Source organism: Scyliorhinus torazame, chromosome 18 (genome assembly GCF_047496885.1).
Source record: "Scyliorhinus torazame isolate Kashiwa2021f chromosome 18, sScyTor2.1, whole genome shotgun sequence".
NCBI lineage: Eukaryota > Metazoa > Chordata > Chondrichthyes > Carcharhiniformes > Scyliorhinidae > Scyliorhinus > Scyliorhinus torazame.
The window spans coordinates 98,295,231-98,314,700 of NC_092724.1; the positions used below are offsets into that span (position 1 = coordinate 98,295,231).

At 52.6% G+C, this 19,470-nt stretch overlaps 1 protein-coding gene across 1 annotated transcript in view; it reads left to right on the top strand.

Moving 5' to 3' along the window:
* The first annotated feature begins 517 nt into the window (after positions 1-517).
* The window catches only part of hs3st3l (heparan sulfate (glucosamine) 3-O-sulfotransferase 3-like), a 269,768-nt gene continuing 250,815 nt past the window's right edge, over positions 518-19,470 (top strand). Inside the window, exon 1 of the mRNA XM_072483079.1 lies at positions 518-1,418. Coding sequence (XP_072339180.1) covers positions 898-1,418 — 521 coding nt within the window. The 5' untranslated portion in view covers positions 518-897. The remainder of the gene's footprint in view (positions 1,419-19,470) is intronic.

The window sequence follows — 19,470 nt, forward strand, 5'->3', positions numbered from 1 at the left end:
GAGTCCCGCCGGCGCCCCTTTCAAACAGGGTATTCCCCCCGTGATAGTTTCAGGTCGAATGGGTTCGAAAGGAATGCAGCTCTTTACTCGGATGCTGTCGGAGCTGCTGCTGTGTGTTTCCAGCACCATTATATTTAATTTCAGATTTCCAAGCAGTGTTCTGATTCTTGTGCCCCTCTTTGTATTTTTCTTACGCCAACAAAACTTCCCTTGCACGTGAGCGAAAGTTATTGGATCCGAATCAGCGACTGATCGCTCTTGTGGCTGATCACCCTTTTTTTTTAAAGAGGGAGAGAGGCAGAGGAGGATCACTACCTCTGCTGCGGGGAACGGATTGCAATTCTCCAGCCTCCACTCACGACAAGAAAGGTCCATGTGAACAGGAAGCAAACCATTGCTCCGCCCATCCCGACTCGCGTCCAATTAGAACACTCCTGATTTGAATAGCCACGCCCACGAGCCCCGCCTGGCCCAATGGGAATGCCACCCCCCTGTTGCCAGTCGAGCTGGGTCCAGGCTTGTCTCGGGTTCTATGAATGAATGAATGAATGAAAAGTGCCTGGAGCCAGTCCTGTTTAGCAGGAGGGAGTGAGAGAGAGAGAGGGGGGAAGAATTAAATCCAGCAAGCTGCCTGTCACAGACACACACACACACACTGAGTGCGGGTGAGAGAGTGAGAGCGACCCAGCCTCTGTCAGAGCTGCAAGAGAGGCAGCAAACCCAAACAGTAAAGCAAAAAAATAGAAGGGGGAAAGAGGGAAAAGTTGAAGATCATTTGAAGAGTTCTTTTTTGCAGGGCAGTCTAGGATGGAATGATGCTGTTCAGTGCTGGCAGCAGTGAAGATGAGAGGGCATTGATGCCAGTAGGATGGGCGAGAATGGGCATCGCTCTGAGGAATGGCATGTAGGAGCTTCCACCAAGTCAGCCTGTTCACCGGGAGCCTCCTGCACAAACACCTGGCCATGTTCTCGCTCTTCACCCTCTCGCTCTTCTGCCTCTATATCCTGACCGGCTGCTGCGACTCAGTCCCGGCGGGGGCCAGGAGCCAGGAGCCGGGCTTGAGCCGCCAGCTCCGCGCGGAGGGGCGGCCGCAGCCCAGCGACGAGGAGCCCTCGTCCGGATCTGACACCCCGACGGCCGGGCCGGACGGCGCTGAGCCGCAGCAGGGCAGCGGAGCCCCGGAGGCGGCGGCGGGACACTCGCCCCCGGCCAGGGAGGCGGCGAACGGCACGGCCAAAGCGGGCAGCCGCTGGTGGTGCGCCCTGCGCCGGCTGCCCGAGGCTCTCATCATCGGCGTGAAGAAAGGGGGCACCCGGGCGCTGCTGGAGTTCATGCGGCTGCACCCGGCAGTCAGGGCGCTGGGAGCGGAGCCGCATTTCTTCGACAGGCACTACGGCAAAGGGCTCCAGTGGTACAGGTAAGGGGCAGCCTGAACTCTCTCACCCATTTACTCTCCACAGCGGGGCTCTGGGAGAGGAGAGGGGAGGCGGCAGTGTCAGAAAAGACCCGACAGGGTCAGATAGAGCGACCCAGATATCCTTCCACAAGACAGGGACCCAGTTACCCCCGAGAACAGGGACCCAGATACAGACATGACAAGTACCCAGATACCCCCCCCCCCCCCCTCGGAACATGGGCCCTGATATCTCCTCCCCAGAACAAGGCACAGATACCCCTTCCCCCCAGAGCAGAGACCAAGAATACCCCCCGCCCCCTCCCCCAGAGCAGGGATCCAGACACCCCAAGAACAGAGACCCAGATACCCCAAGCAAAGGCACCCAGATACCCCAAGCACAGACACCCAGATACCCCAAGCAAATGCACCCAGATACCCCAAGCACCGAGACCCAGATACCCCAAGCACAGGGACCCAGATACCCCAAGCACAGGCACCCAGATACCCCAAGCACAGGGACCCAGATACCCCAGCATAGGCACCCAGATACCGAAAGCACAGGGACCCAGATACCCCAAGCACAGGCACCCAGATATCCCAAGCACAGACACCCAGATACCCCAAGCACAGGGACCCAGATACCCTAGCACAGATAACCAGATACCCCAAGCACATGCACCCAGATACCTCAAGCACAGGGACCCAGATACCCCAAGCACAGACACCCAGATACCCCAAGCACAGGGACCCAGATACCCTAGCACAGATACCCAGATACCCCAAGCACATGCACCCAGATACCCCAAGCAAAGGCACCCAGATACCTCAAGCACAGGGACCCAGATACCCCAGCACAGGCACCCAGATACCTCAAGCACAGAGACCCAGATACCCCAAGCACAGGCACCCAGATACCCCAGGCACAAGGACCCAGATACCCCAAGCACAGGCACCCAGATACCCCAAGCACAGGCGCCCAGATACCCCAAGCACAGGCACCCAGATACCCCAAGCACAGGGACCCAGATACCCCAAGCACAGGGACCCAGATACCCCAAGCACAGGCACCCAGATACCCCAAGCACAGGCACCCAGATACCCCAAGCACAGGCACCCAGATACCCCAAGCACAGATACCCAGATACCCCAAGCACAGGCACCCAGATACCCCAAGCACAGGCACCCAGATACCCCAGGCACAAGGACCCAGATACCCCAAGCATAGGCACCCAGATACCCCAAGCACAGGCACCCAGATACCCCAAGCACAGGCACCCAGATACCCCAAGCACAGGGACCCAGATACCCCAAGCACAGGGACCCAGATACCCCAAGCGCAGGCACCCAGATACCCCAAGCACAGGCACCCAGATACCCCAAGCACAAGGACCCAGATACCCCAAGTACAGGCACCCAGATACCCCAAGCACAGGCACCCAGATACCCCAAGCACAGGCACCCAGATACCCCAAGCACAGGCACCCAGATACCCCAAGCACAGGCACCCAGATACCCCAAGCACAGGGACCCAGATACCCCAAGCACAAGGACCCCGATACCCCAAGTACAGGCACCCAGATACCCCAAGCACAGGCACCCAGATACCCCAAGCACAAGACCCAGATACCCCAAGCACTGGCACCCAGATACCCCAAACACAGGCACCCAGATACCCCAAGCACAGGGACCCAGATACCCCAGGCACAGGGACCCAGATACCCCAAGCACAGGCACCCAGATGCATCGCCCCAAGAGCAGGGACTCAAGTGCACTTCTCCCACAATAGGGACCCAGAACCCCCCCCCCCCCCCCACACACACACAAACCAGAGCAGGGTCCCAGATAGTCCCAGACCCTCAGAGCTGGGTCCCAGAATTGCCGCACTGAGCCACCACCGAGCAAACTGTCAGGACTGGGCGAGCAAAGTACCCACAACACAAACACACACACTGCATATCCTTCACATGGACCTGTGCTCGGAGAGAGCCGGGTTAACTGTCAGCATCGGAGATGGGTCGCTATTTACGGCAAGAGTCTACACAGGCTATTAATCTAAGCCAGCCATGGCCCATATACAGTATAGATGTATAATTTATCTATTTGCAGCTAACAACCCGATTTATAGTCATTATCTGTGGCCATTTGTTTCTGTTTATCTATTTATCATACCGCATTATTATCCTGTGCTGTAAATTGTCTATTAATCTTTAAGTATTGTACAATCGTTTACTCTGCCACTGATCTATCTGGAAACTGATATCCTTATCATCTTTCTATATCTGTCGACCCATCTCGTAATCTCTCCACCTACCTACCCGACCCACTCATATCGTTTCCCGATTGATCTCGAAGCATTCTCCCCCTCTCCCTGTCTACTGGACTTGCTGCCCAAGTGTCTGAACTTTCCCATCGCTGTGGATTCAGATGAATCTTATGATCTGCAGCTACCCCTGTCCTTGGTGATCCGTTCAAACCCCTGTCCCCCCATATGTTTCCCATTCACAACTGAACCCTCCGCTGGGTCTCACTCCGACCTCCCACCTCTCCCATGTCCCCGTGAAACCGGCCAAGCGAAGCGTACCGGGAAACGGGGGGCAAAATGTGTGGTTTCAAATGGTTGCCTGGGTATTTTCTGTTCTAAAGATGCTGGCTTACGCATCAAATTATCAAAGCGACTCGTTCTGTGTAGGATTTGGGGTGTTTACCCAATCCCTACAGCTAAGAAACAGACCGTTCGCCCCATCTTCTCTATTCTGTTGTTTAAAAGCTCATCCAGTTTTTATCACCCCCCCCCCCCCACCCCCCATCTCTCCATTCACTACTTGTCCTTCTGTCGATAAAACACTCCCCTTGGCAGTAACAAAGCTCCAGCCTGTTCCACATTCTCCCCTCTCTCCACTCCCGCCCTCTCCAGTCCCGCTCTCTTCTCCTCTTCGCTTCTCTCTCTTTCTCGTTCCTCTTCTCGCCCTCTCTCTGTCTCTCCCCTTCACTTTCTCTCCCTCCCTCTTCCCTTCCTCCTCCCTCTCTCCCTCTCTCTTTCTTCTCCCTTTTCTTTCTTCTCCTAATTTCTCTCCTCTCTCACTCTCCTCTTCTCTCCTCTGCTTTCTGTTCACTCTCCTATCTCCCCTCTCTCTTCTCACACTCCTCTGTCTTACTATCCTCTTCTCTCTCTCCTCTTCTCTCCTCTCTCTCCTCTTTCTCTCACACTCTTCTGGCTTACTGTCCTTTTCTCTCTCTCTCCTCTTCTCTCTCACACTCTTCTGTCTTACTAGCCTCTCTCTCTCCTCTTCTTCTCTCTCTCCCTCTTCTCTCTTTCTCACTTCTCCTACTCGCCTCCCCTCTTTTTCACTCCCCCTCTCTCCCTCCCTTTCTCTCTCTCTGCCCCCCGCCTCCCCCCGCCCCGTTGTTCAGAACTTAACACAATACTAATCCTGACAAGGGAGCGGGCCAGTGACAGTCTCACCTACAATGTACCACCTGTCGAGGAGGCAATGTGTGCCAAGGGGGACATGCTGCAAAGTTACCGAAAGGACAGCTCAGCTTTGGCCCGAGTTCAGCAGCCCTCAATGTGAACTCATTTCGTCTGAAACCGAGTTAAAAGCGAGTCCCGAGTGCACGGCCAGCGCGGGTCTGCCTCACACTCAGCTGTCCCTGTTCCTGTCTTTAAACAGGAGCCGCGAACGAGCACAGCTGCCTGTTCAATGCGAATGGAGGAACCTGGTGCAAGGTTAACATCCAGTCACGTTCCGCTTTTGTGCTTCGGGTCATCATTTCTGATCAGAACTGAGTGGAAATATTGTGGGATGCAATTAACTGCCAATTGCAATTCATCATCTTAAAATCGTTATGGGCTTTATTTTTATAGTCAGTCCATGAATATGAGACCGAAAACTGATAAGAATCAAGTTGTCTGCAGTTTGAAGATCATTGAATCTTTATTTAATGGCCCAGCTTGCAGAGGACTGGGGAATTTAACTGGGAGCAAGTTGGAAATGTGTCTTTCTGATGTATTTATATCAAACAGTGTGCAATAGTTGGTATTAATGTATTCTCTGCTCCCGCCTCCTCTCCCGCGATTTAATTGCACCCGTTTAAGGAAAGTGTTCCGTAAATATTTGGATAGACGGTTACCTCTTGCCCCATGTTCATGGTTTCTGCACACAAAAATAATGCAGGTGAAATATTATCATTTGCAAGTGCATTCCGCTGTAAGTAGGTGCTGTGAATTTACTGGCGGCGACGGGCCCCGCACTGTCCCTCAGCTGAAGTTGTGAAGGGTAAGCTGCAATCTTTTTCAAAGATTCCCACGACTTCATTCACAACTTTAAAGCGGTCACGTTGGCGCCACCCGGCGGTGTCTCCTGTTCTCACTTGTGAGATTCTCAGCCTCCAGCATACTGGGATTCCTGACCCGAATTTATTTTCCACCATGTGGCAAATAAGTCCTTTTTTAAAAAAAATCTATTTTTAAAAGTACTGTTTAAGCATTTCTGCACTGCCACAGTGGTTAGCACTGCTGCCTCATAACACCCCGGACCTGGGTTCAATTCTGGCTTTGGCTTACTGTGTGGAATTTGCACTTTCTCCCCGTGTGTGCGTGGGTTTCCTTCTGGTGCTCAGGTTTCCTCCCACAGTCCAAAGACGTGCAGGTTAGGTGGATTGGCCACGCTAAATTGCCCTTTAATGCCCAGGGATGTGCAAGGTTAGGCGGGGTTACAGGGATAGGGTGAGGGAGTGGGCTTAGATTGGGTGCTCTTTCAGAGGGCAGGTGCAGGCTCGATGGGCCGAATGGCGTCCTTCTGCACTGCAGGAATTCTATGGATCTATGGTCTTTTTGGAATATTTAGTCAGTCCCAATTTAGACCATGAATATGCAACAAGCTCCTCAAACTGCAAGTCAAGAGAGGGAGACTGCTTTGGGGAAGAGGAGAGATAACACAATGAAAAATAAAGGTTTGATTTGTATTATCCATTGAAAGATTAGCTGCCATGTTTATATTAAACTAAAATTCCATTTCAACGCTGTCTTTGTTAGATGACTTTGTTTCCCATTTTAAGGGTTAAGCACAGTTGAGTTGTTTGCATTTTCAATATTGTCAATCTTCAATCTTTGCTACACACTTCAAAACTGACTTCAGCAGTCAGAAACCCTCCATGAATAATCCTTCTTTCCTTGAGGCAGAAACAATTTTGTTTGGAATTAAAAATACAGTCAGTTGCACCTTATAATGCCAATATATTTATTTATTGATCGCTAATTCTCTCGCATCTTGGCAAATTTGGCAGTGTTTTTCTATTATTAATCGAGGAAGGTTACATACTATTGTTATGCTTTTGAACTTCACAGCTTTCACAGTTTTGTACATTCATCTGACTCTCAGAATCTGCCCTGGGAGACTGAGTGGAGGATTGGGCTCAGTGGGAGAGGAGGAGGGAAATGGCAGAGGGGTGATGAATCAGCAGGAGAGCCGCCCTGGGCCAGTTTCAGGCATCTCCTTAGCAACGGGCCTACGGAGGAGGATTGGCAAAGGCCCGAGGAGCAGGTTTTTGGCACTTTGCAGCTGTGTGTGGTGAGGAATCAGTGGGCATGTGTCACGTCAGTAGTAGGTGATTTTTGCTGAGCATTGTAGTGCCATATGTCATTCACAGTAGGGTAATGTAACTCTTTGACACTTAGTGAGACAATGAGCAGTTAATTACGGCGATGTCATGTGCCCAGGATATATTAGTATAGAAAAGGGTGGAACAGTGCAGGGCAAACCTTTTTTTTCATGTTGGAGATCTGCTTTGAATCTTTGGTCAGACTGATGAGGTGAAAGAATTACTTTGTTTTCAGGTGCATTGTAATGTGGTTGGCAACCTCAGCCCACGTGCTGATGGTCTCGTGTTCACAGCATAGAGCTGCTCTCAATATAATACAAAGGAAGGGTTAACAACAAACAATTGTGATTTGGGGCATGCTTCAGAAGCAGTTTGGAAAAATTGGGTCATTCCAGATAATGATTTGTGCAATATTTACCCCCTTAACTCAGCAGTGCCAGTGATAGGTCACCAGCATAGTTGGCATAGAAATCGTCCTTCTTTGGCAGTCCCTAAGCACCCAGGGCTTCCACTCCGGTTCGATGGGTCCTGAAATGGCTGACAAATCCAATGCACAATCTGCACACTCCGCCACATGTGGGGCCAGTGATGCTTGATGGTTTGGAGACCTGGTTTGATTGGAGGGTTTTTTGCCCTCCTTCTGATGCCTCAATTTTGCCTCTACATAATCCCGACAATGTCCCTCAATATATTTGGTACCTTCCCGAATGAGCCTTCCTCATTTTGGTCGATCACAAGCCAGGGTCTCCTATTTGTCTCCAGTTATGCTTCACATGGTAGCACAGTGGTTAGCACTGTTGCTTCACAGCGCCAAGGTCCCAGGTTCGATTCCCAGCTTGGGTCACTGTCTGTGCGGAGTGTGCACCTTCTCCCTCTGTCTGAGTAGGTTTCCTCCAGGTGCTCCGGTTTTCTCCCACAAGCCCCGAAAGATGTGCTTGTTAGGTAAATTCAGACATTCTGAATTCTCCCTCTGTGTACCTGAACAGGCGCCAAAATGTAGCGACTGGGGGATTTTCACAGTAACTTCATTGCAATGTTCATGTAAGCCTACTTGTGACAAAGTAAATATTATTATTATTATTATTATCCTGCCTTCATCATGAGGAAACTCCCAAGATGTGGAAAAGAGTCCACATTTTCCAGGATTGATCTTAATCATTGGGGGAGGAGTTTTACTGTGGGAGCTGGCTGGAAGGGGAACTTCATTTTCCCGAGGGTTTAGTGAAAGGCCCATTTCTTTACACGCTTCAGGAGAGGAGTTGGCAGTGACCTGGAGTTCAGCTACTCTGTGAGCGCACACACTTGTCATCTGCACACTGGAGCTCTTTGACTGAGGTTGGGAGTGGTTTTGACATAGATGGATACAGTTCCCTCTGTCCTGTCGATTATCTCCACACCTACTGGTAATTTTGCCGGAGGTGAGCATAGCAGCGAGCAAGATGGAGAAGCGGGTTGGTGTCATATGACACTGACTTGTTTGTCACTTGTTTTCAATTAAAGCTAGGCCACTTGGGAGTAAAATCAGGAAGCCTTTTTGCACACCAAGGGTAGAAGAAATCTAGAACTTTCCCCCATACCATGCACCCTCCACTCCAATGTGGATGTTGTAAGTCAATTGGAAATGAGATTTTTTTGTCAGTTTAGGGTACTGAGGATAAGGAGCAGAGGTGGATAAATGGAGCTGAAGGACAGACCAGCCACGATAAAACCCAATGACAGAGCAGCATGAGGTGCTGAATGGTCCAGTTCTGTTTCCAAAGTTTCTAAAGGACTGAAGATTCAAGATCGGCGAGCCGGTAGTTCCCTGTGAAAATCTGTTTTCATCAGATTCACCCAGGTATCAGGTAACTGGAGACTGGATAAATAAGGATGGAGCAACTTATTGTACTGCCCTGCTACTCCAGAACATAACTTTTAAGCCCCTCAAAGCAGAAAATGTCCGAGTATGTGTCGAGCTTGAGTTGTCCAGAATACTATTTGAAGACCAACACCATAATGCATACAAACCGGACAAGTGCTAGCCCACCACTATCAGTGAATCTAGTGTTACGAGTCTAAAGTGAAGTGAGCTTGGGCCATTTCAAATCATGATTTACCCGGCATTTTCAAACCACACAGAGTTTACCATTAAAAATAGCAGGTACAAGAAATTGAAAGATTCTAGTGCTGGGGCTGAGGTATCTTGTTGGGTTTGTATTAATCAGAGCAGTAGTGCTGACACTTAAGTAAACCATTTCTCCTTTCAAACCTGTTCCAGCATTCAATGAGATCATAACTGATTGGTGACCTAACTCCATCGACCTACCTTTTCCCTCTATTGCTTAATCCCTGAGATTAACAAAAATCCAAATATCTCCGATTTTAAAATTAACAATTGACCTAGCACCATTGACCCAAAACATTAACTCTGTGTTTCTCTCAATTGATGCTGCCTAGCCTGCTGAATACTTTTAGCATTTTCTATTTTTATTTCTGAATTGCAAAATCTCAGCATTCAGCATTCGTGTCGTTGCAGCATCATCTGCTGCTTGCAGAATCGAGATCCAAACCTCTACCACCCTTTGTGTGTAGATATGTTTCCTAACTTCAATCCTGAAAGATCTATCTCTAATTTGTAGACTAGTCCTAGACTCTCCCAATCACCAGAAATTGTTTGTCACTGTCTACCGCAGTCTGTTCGCCCTAATATCCTGAAATTTCACTCAAATCACTTGTGAACCTTCTAACTTCCAGGGAATGTGATCTGGGTTTAACCCTTAGAGTCCAGGTATCGTCCTGGTAAAGTGTCAGCCACGGCTCAGTTTGGAGAATCCACCTTTGCACCGAAATCGGGGCGGCGCCGCTTTTGCGATGCAGCGCCCAGTCCAAAACGGCGTACTCTAGGAGTACGCCGCATGCCATATGGATGGCCTCGGGATGTTACCTGAGGCCCTCCCCCGATGCTCCGCCCCCGATGGGCTGAATTGGCGTCGGTCGCTTGTGGTATTGATTTTCGGGAACTCGGCGTGGCGGCTGCAGACTGAGTCCAGCGCCGCCACAGTTGGGGGAAGTCGATCCGTGGGCGGGGGGGGGGGCTTTGGCGGGGACTGGGGGCACTGGTGGGGGTAGTCCAGGGGTAGCGAGCCTGGTCAATGGGGGACAGTTTTTGGTAGGCCGCGTCCGCACGGCCAGCGCCATGTTGCACGGCGTGGCCGCTGCAGGCCACTGCCGTCCGCATGAGCGGTCACAGACCCGGCAATTCTCCGGCTATATCCACAGCTAGAGCCCGGTGCTCTATGATGCGTGCCTGCTAGTCCCCCACCAGACGGGGGATCGGTGACCGTTTTGCGCCGTTTTTCAGGTCGTAAAAGGCCACTGCGTCAGCACTTAGTCTCAGAATCGGAGAATCCAGTCCCAAGTGTTCCTTTACATCACAGTTTGGGTGGTGCTATACCCAGTCCCAGGCCTACCTTTTCTATGCCAGGCCTTTATGCTACATGAAAAATTCTGTATAAATGCAAGTATTTCTCTCTTTTAAATATTCACTGGACTCCTTACAAAGCCAAGATATCCTTTCTAAGATGGTGTCCAGAACTGATCACAATACTCTCGGTGTTGTCTAACCAGGGCTTTGTTTAACTGCAATGTGACTTGTACCCCAGTGCATTCTCATTGTTTAGCAGCCAGCATTTTAGGAGCCTTTCTGCTTATTTTCTGCACCTGTTGATGGCATTTTAATAATCTATGTACCTCGAGCTCCAATGTTTCTAGATTTTCACCAATTAGAATCTATTCCAGCTCCTTTCTATCCAAAATGGATGACCTCACATTCAAATTCATTCAATACATTTAAATTCATTTGCCATAGTTTTGCTCATTCACTCTATCTATATTTCTATGTGATTTTGTGCTTCCACCTACATTGCTTACAATACTGCCTACCTTTGTGACATCAGCAAATCTGACGATGCGTTCTACTCCATCATCAAACTCATTAACAAATAAGGTGAATAGTTGAGGGTCCCAAACACCTCATTGTCGGACATCACTAGTCACATCCTGGCACGTAAGGTACCTGCTCATTATTTCTACTCTATCAGCTGCCACTCAACCAAATTCCTCAATAATTTGCCTTCAATTACATCGGCTTCAACTTTAGCTAACAGTCTATTTTCAAATGTTATCAAGAAGTCCAAATAACTGTCATTCATAGACATCATCCTGTCCACTACTTCAGTCACTTCGTCAAAAAATGACAGTCGAGGAGATTTTACTTTGCGATGGGCTATGCTGAAACACCTGGGTCTGGATTCTTCGGTTCGCCACACTGGAATGGTGATTCGCAATCAGGCAGTGAATCCGGCGTCAGGCAAAAAATGGGATTGATCCCATTCCGATGCTCCGGTTCCTCACTGGCATCGGAATCGAGGTTCACATCTCTATTTGCATTCTATTAAGCGGCCGGGGACCACATTCACCGGGCCCGTGTGATCCTATGGTGAAATCACGTGGGTGAAAACTGGTGCAGGTCTTGGCAAACATGGCCCTGACACAGTGGACCTCGCGGTGGGCCAAGGGGATAACTCTTTATGGGAGTTGCCCCCAAAGTCCATCCGAGAGCCACCCTCCTCCCCCCCCCCCCCCACAATGCAATACCTGCCCACCCCACCTCCACCAGACTCCCCCCACCTGAGACCCACCAATTAGAGAGACTCCCATCAAAGACCCCCAATTAGAGAGACCTCTGCCTGGAAACCCCCCAGAAGAGAGACTCCTGCCTGGGAGCTAGAGAGCATAGATCTACTGGCTCAGGCAGAGGAAGCAGCACCTGTTAATTCCTGGAAAGAGAAAACCAGTCAGATGGGTTTAAAACCCCTCAGATGTTTGATCTGAAAGCCTTTCATTCATTTCTTTGTGAATTGCTTTCACTAGCTGTGATTGAGAGCCTCCACACACACTGAACTGTCTGTATTGTTTCATTCCTTTCCCTTCAGGCTTGAGTGGCATTGAAGTATCTGGTTATGAAACTAACAGAAAGCATTTAACTGTCTTCAATGTGGTCCGGGAGCTGTCAATCATAGCTAGATGTTCAGAAATGTTATGGTTAGTTTCACAGCTGGGTACTTTAAAGCAATTTCACAGAGAAATGCACAGGTGAGTTTTAAAGCAGTGATTGTTTCACTGCCTCGATCTGGACTGCTCTCTAGCTTCCAGCTACGGGTCTCTCTTATGGGGGGCTTCCAGGCAGGGATGCCTCTTAAGGTGGTCTTCCAGGCAGAGGTGTCCCTTATGGGGGGCTTCAAGGCAGGGACCTCTCTTATGGGGGAGCTTCCAAGCAGGGGTCTCACTTATGTAGGTCTCTGGTGGTGGTCTCTCTAACTGGGGTTCCATGCTGGGGGCTCTCTAATTCGGGATCTCTACTGGGGTCCCTCTAATTAGGGGGTTCCTGGTGGTGGGCTGCTGTGGGGGCAGGGGGGAGGGGTCAGGTCACCGCCAGTCCTAGCTATCGGTCCACCTGCTCAAAATGCTAATGGGATTTACCGGGGAATCTCTCGCAATCGTCGCCATACATACATTTGCATGGTAAAGAATTGGAACTCGAATCCTGATTCATGCTTCATTGTGAGCGCAAATCAGCTGCGATTCTTTAAAGAATAATTTTAAAAATAATCTTTATTGTCACAAGTCGGCACACATTAATACTGCAATGAGCTTACTGTGAAAAGACCCGCGTCGCCACATTCCGGCGCCTGTTCGGGTACATTGAGGGAGAATTCAGAATGTCCAAATTACCGAACAGTGCGTCTTTCGGGACTTGTGGGAGGAAACTGGAGCGCCCGGAGGAAACCCACGCAGACACGGGGAGAACGTGCAGACTCCGCACAGACAGTGACAAAGCCGGGAATCGACCCTGGTGCTGTGAAGCACTGGTGCTGACCACTGTGCTACGGTGCCGCCCTGTACTACGGAGAACATAGGGCTGGATTCACCATTTTTGAGACTAAGTGTTGATGCCAACAGAGGATGTGTGGAATATTATGACAAAGAAATTGGCACAACATCTGCACCTATCGAGCAACGTTTAATGAGCCAGCACCGGCGCCATGTGGAATGCAATCAATTCCAGGAACAACGGTGCCAGATTCACCGGGTCTGTGATTGGCACTCATCAGGCTCACATGCCACAGCCGCATTTAAACGGTCCATCCCCCCCACACAGACCGCCACAGCCAACAAGATGGCTGGAAGGAGATTAGCACCATGGTTCAGCGACGCTGAGCTGGAGACCATCCTGGACGCCGTAGAGGAGAGAAGGAGAACCCAATACCTGGACCGGGCGGAAGGCCGCCAGGTGCCGCCGTTCCCTGTGGGACCATGCTTCCCCCTCCTCCCTCCCCCCACCTGTTCCCCAACTATCCCCAGCATTGACACTCCAGGGATTCAGCATGACCTTGAGATGGAATGGCCAGCTCGTATGGTGGATGGTGAAAAATGCTACCATGGGCATGAGTCAGATGTTGTCATACGATGTGGAGCACCAGAGATCATCGTAGAGAGGGTTGTCAGCATCCTCCATCCCATGTGATGCGACCATTAATTCACACGAGACAGAGAGTTGAAGTGAACAGTGGCTTTAATCAACTAGAACAGTGCCTGCCTGCGACTGCTCTGCTAGTGAGAGCCGCCTACAGGATAGCTGCTCTATATACCTCCCCTCAAGGGGGCGGAGCCATGGGCAGAGCCCACAAGGGCACCAACATGATACAAGCGGTGTAATACAGTACAATGGTCCATAGGTGGCGCCCACATGGGAAACAGCATAATAAAATGTAATACAGTGGTGAATGGTTACCATAATACGTTCACCACATTCACCCCCTGTTAAAAAATTGAAGTCCGGCGGGGGTGAAGGACTCACAGGTTGAGTCTGTCCGGCGTCCTGATCATGCGCTGCGATCGCCTGAGCCCTGGTTTCGCAGCGGGCACGGGTGTCGAACTCGTCGGTGTGGGCTTGGGTGTTAAACTCGTCGATGCGGGCACAGGTGTGGACGCTGGGAGCGTGTCTTCTGGAGCTTCATCCCTGTAGGTCGGTGATGGGGGAAGACGGTGTCGGAGGGAGTGTGGAGGCCATGTAGTGGCGGGGGCGATGTTCGGTGTAGGTTGGGGGGGTCGGTGATGGTAGGGGATCCTGCGGGTGCCAGGTCCCGGACGGAGACCATATCTTGTCGGCCGTCGGGGTGCGCTGGGCATTGGCATGAAGGAGCTGGACCCTCTCGACCAGGGGGTCGGACTTATGGCTCCTCATATGTTTCCGGAGGAGTACGGGCCCCGGTGTCTTCAGCCAGGACAGAAGCGAGACCCCGGAGATGGATTTCCCAGGGAAAACAAACAGGCGGTCATGAGGGGTCTCGTTCGTGGCTATGCAAAGAAGTGACTTAATGGAGTGGAGCGTGTCGGGGAGGACCTCCTGCCAATGGGAAGCTGGAAGATTCCTAGACCATAGGGCCAGGAGGACGGCCTTCCATACCGTCGCGTTCTCCCTCTCTGCCTGTCCGTTTCTCCGGGTGTTGTAACTGGTAGTCCTGCTCGAGGCGATCCCCTTACCGAGCAGGTACTGACGCAGTTTGTCGCTCATAAACGAGGAGACCCGGTTACTGTGGACGTAAGTGGGGAAACCGAACAAGGTGAAGATACTATGTAGGGCCTTAATGACAGCGGCCGCGGTCATGTCGGGGCAAGGGATTGCAAAGGGGAAACGGGAGTACTCGTCAACGACGTTGAGAAAATACGCGTTGCGGTTGGTAGAGGGGAGGGGCCCTTTGAAGTCGATACTGAGGCACTCAAAGGGCCGGGATGCCTTCACCAAGTGGGCCTTATCCGGTCGATGGAAGTGCGGCTTACACTCCGCGCAGATTTGGCAGTCCCTGGTCATGGCCCTGACCTCCTCAGTGGAGTAGGGCAGGTTGCGGGCCTTGATGTAGTGGATAAGCCGGGTGACCCCTGGGTGGCAGAGGTCATTGTGTATGGCCCGGACTCGGTCATCTTGCACGCTGGCGCATGTGCCGTGGGACAGGGCATCTGGTGGCTCGTTGAACATCCCAGGATGATACACTATATCGTAATTATAGGTGGAGAGTTCGATCCTCCACCTCAAGATTTTATCGTTCTTGATCTTGCCCCGCTGTGTATTGACGAACATGAAAGCTACCGACCGTTGGTCGGTGACGAGTGTAAACCTCTTACCAGCGAGGTAGTGCCTCCAGTGCCGTACAGCTTCCACGATGGCTTGAGCTTCTTTTTCGACTGAGGAGTGTCGAATTTTGGAGGCGTTGAGGGTACGGGAGAAAAATGCTACTGGCCTGCCTGCCTGGTTAAGGGTGGCGGCGAGTGCGACCTCTGACGCATCGCTCTCCACCTGGAAGGAGACGGACTCGTCCACCGCGCGCATCGCGGCTTTGACAATATCTGCCTTGATGCGGCTGAAGGCCAGGCGGGCCTCAGCCGCTAGCGGGAAGATGGTAGCTTTGATCAGTGGGCGGGCTTTGTCCGCATAGTTGGGGACCCACTGGGCATAATAGGAAAAGAACCCGAGGCACCTTTTCAGGGCCTTGGGGCAGTGGGGAAGGGGGAGTTGCAGTACAGGGCGCATATGGTCGGGGTCGGGCCCTAGAACTCCGTTTTCTACGACATAGCCGATGGCGAGTCTGGTTGTGCACAAAACGCAATACTCCTTGTTATAAGCGAGGTTGAGGGCTTGGGCGGTTTGGAGAAACTTCTGAAGGTTGGCCTTGTGGTCCTGCTGGTCGTGGCCGCAGATGGTGACGTTGTCCAAGTACAGAAATGCGGCCCGCAGCCTGTACTGGTCTACCATTCAGTCCATCATTCTTTGGAGGACCGAGACGGTCATCATGGAGTTCCTGACACCGAAGGAGACCCGGAGGAAGTGGAAGAGGCGGCCGTTTGCCTCAAAGGCCGTGTAGTGGCAGTCCTCTGGGCAGATTGGGAACTGGTGGTATGCGGACTTCAGATCTACCGTGGAGAACACCCGGTAGTGGGCAATCTGATTAACCATGTCTGTGATCCGGGGAAGGGGGTAAGCATCGAGGTGTGTGTATTGGTTTATGGTTGACTGTAATCTACAACCATCCGGTTCTTTTCCCCGATCCTGATGACCACCACCTGGGCTTTCCAGGAGCTGTTACTGGCCTCGGTGATCCCTTCCCGCAAGAGTCGCTGGACCTCGGACTTAATAAAAGTCCTGTCCTGGATACTGTACTGCCTGCTCCTGGTGGCGACGGGTTTACAGTCGGCGGTGAGATTTGCGAATAGCGGGTGAGGGCCGACCTTCAGGGTCGCGAGGCTACAAACGGTGAGGGAGGGTAGGGGCCCGCCGAACTTTAGGGTCAGGCTCCTGAGGTTGCACTGGAAGTCCAGTCCCAACAAAAGAGGATCGCAGAGATCGGGGAGTACATACAGTTTAAAGTTAGCGTATTCGACGCCCTGTATCTCGAGGTTCGCGACGGTGTACCCCTGGATCTGCACTGAGTGCGATCCAGAAGCGAGGGAGATTGTTTAGAATGCGGGGGAGATTTGGAGAGAACAGCGCCTTACCATGTCTGGGTGAATGAAGCTCTCTGTGCTCCTGGAGTCAAACAGGCAGGGCGTTTCATGCCCATTGACCCAGACGATCATCATGGAGTTCCTGAGGTGCTTTGGGCGTGACTGGTCAAGGATGACCACGCCGAGTTGCGGATAGCCGGCGTAGTCAGAGGTGGTGGGATGGTCCCAAGATCGCTGTCCCCCGTCGGTCGCACGTGTCGGGCAATGTTGAAGATGGCGGCCCCCGTCTGTCGCACGTGTCGGGCGGCGGTAAGATGGCGGCCAAGATGGCAGCCCCATGAGTCACACGTGTTGTGTAGAGTCGAAGATGGCTGCCCACACGGACAACACGAGGCGGGTGATGTGTCCAAAGTGGGCGGAGCCGGCAGGCACCCAGCCACGCTGCGGGGTCTGAGTCGGGCCTGTGATTTGGAGGACTTGGACCTGGCCAGGCAAGCTTTGGCAAAGTGTCCTTTCTTGCCGCAGTCGCTACAGTTTGTGTTCCGAGCCGGGCACTGCTGCCTCGGGTGCTGGCTCTGGCCGCAAAAGTAGCAGTGCAGCCCCCTGGGATGGGCGGGCAGCCATGCGGCACAGGCCTGGGGTACTCTTTGGTTGGGTGTCCATGAGGGGGGTTGCGTTGTCGGAGGAGAAAGCGTTGAGAATCTGGAACGCAACTTCTAGGGAGGTGGCTAGTTTTACCGTCTCTTCTAGGTCGAGGGAGCCCTTCCCGAGCAGGCGCTGTCTGACGTAGTTGGGCCGGACTCCAGCCATGTAGGTGTCCTGGACGGCGAGTTCCATGTGTTGGGAGGACGTGACGGCCTCGTAGTTGCAGCTTCGCACGAGGACTTTGAGGTCTCGTAGGTACACCTCCAGCGATTCCCCAGGGCGTTGGCGGCGAGTGGTGAGGAGATGCCGCACGAACACTTTGTTCACCGGCCTCACGAATTGGCGCTTCAGCATCGCGAGCGTGTCTGCGTATGTGGTCGCTTCCTCGAGTTGTACGGAGATTCGATGGCTCACCCGGGCGTGGAGGAGGCTCAGCTTTTGTTCTCAGTGACGGAAGGCGAGGAGGAGGCGGCGAGGTAGGCCTCGAAACATCGGAGCCAGTGTGAAAAAATCTCTTTAGCTTCCGCGGCCTGTGGGTCGAGTTCCAGTTGGTCAGGTTTGAGGGCTGCTTCCATCGCAATGTTGTAGTTGATTAAATTGATGCGACCATCAATTCACACGAGACAGAGAGTTGAAGTGAACAGTGGCTTTAATCAACTAGAACAGTGCCTGCCTGTGACTGCTCTGCACTGAGAGCCGCCTACAGGACAGCTGCTCTCTATACCTCCCCTCAAGGGGGCGGAGCCATGGGTGGAGACCACAAGGGCACCAACATGATACAAGCGGTGTAATACAGTACAACGGTCCATAGGTGGAGCCCACATGGGCAACAACAATGTAATACAGTGGTGAATGGTTACCATAATACGTTCACCACACCATGTACCAGACCCGCTAATACTGTCAACCCAGAGCCCCCAGCTCATAACGCTGCAGGTATGCATAACGAGGGGGGTGCAAGTAGGCGGTTTGGCGGGGTGGGAAGTGAACCTGGAGGCAATCAGAGCGTCCCATGTGCGCTGTTTCTGGCACACACGACGTGTGGCCTACCCTGCCTGCCCGGGCCCCATGTCCTGCTCATCGTCCCCCTCCCCCGCATCCTCCCCATCAGATGAGGCCTGCCCTTTCTCCTTCTCCTCCGCCTCCAGCACATCGCCCCTCTGCTGCGTGATGTTGTGAAGGATGCAGCATGCGGCACGACGTGGACGACCCTCTCAGCCTCGTACTGGAGGGTCCCTCCTCTCGTTGCTGTATGGGTGTCATTGTAGCGGGTTTCCGGTCAGTCTGTGACGGGGGGGGGGGGGGGGTGCTCGAACATGTCAGGGATTGCCAAGTGTGCCAGAATGAAGAAATCGTGCACACTGCCCGGGTATCGGATGCAGAAGTGTACGATGCGCAGCTGATGGTCACAGGCCAGCTGAACGTTCATTGAGTGGAACCCCTTTCAGTTTGTGTAGAGCGGCCTGTTATCTGCAGGTGCCCGTAGAGCGACATGCATCCCGTCTATCACCCCCTGGACCCGGGGCATCCTGGCAATGGCGGCGAACCCCGCTGCCCAGGCATCCTGGTGGGCTTGGTCTACATCAAAATGGTTATATTGATCTGCCTGGGCAAATAGGTCTCGGTGACGACGCGGCTGCACCTGTGCACCGAGGCCTGTGAGATCTCGGACATGTCCCGACTCGGCCACTGAAAGGACATCGTGGCATAGCCGTTTAGGGCGACCATCCCCTTGACAGTCACCGGAGGCAGGTGTCCTCCCCCATACCCCCGCTGTGCCAGATGTGCCATCATATGGCAGATATGCCACATTCTCTCTCTGTTCAGCCGGATTCTTCAACAGCATGCCGGGTCCGCCAGGCCCTCGAATGACAGGCGCTGCCGATACCATACAAGGCCTCATATGGCGCCCCCTTGGCACCTCCTCCTCCTCAGTCTGTGCGGCTGCCACCTGCCCCTCTGCAACCCCTTCCTCTGTAGCCCGTTCAACAGCTGGTCGCTCTACTGCTGCCCACTCTGCTGTTGCCCGCTCCGCCACTGCAGCTTCCCCGTCCTCTCCTCTCCGGGCGGCTCCTGCTCACCCGGCTGCAGAGCATCCCGCAGAGCTGCGATCATCACCACGGCGGCCACCATTGCTGGTTGAATGCCAAATGCCATTGCCTGCATGGGGTGAGAGGCCAACATGTTAGCATGGCGCATACTCCTGTGCCCAACAAGGTACCATGGGCTACATGGTGGCCCCAGTTGGCAGTGCAGGCTCCACCCCCGCATGTCCCTCCCCCACTCC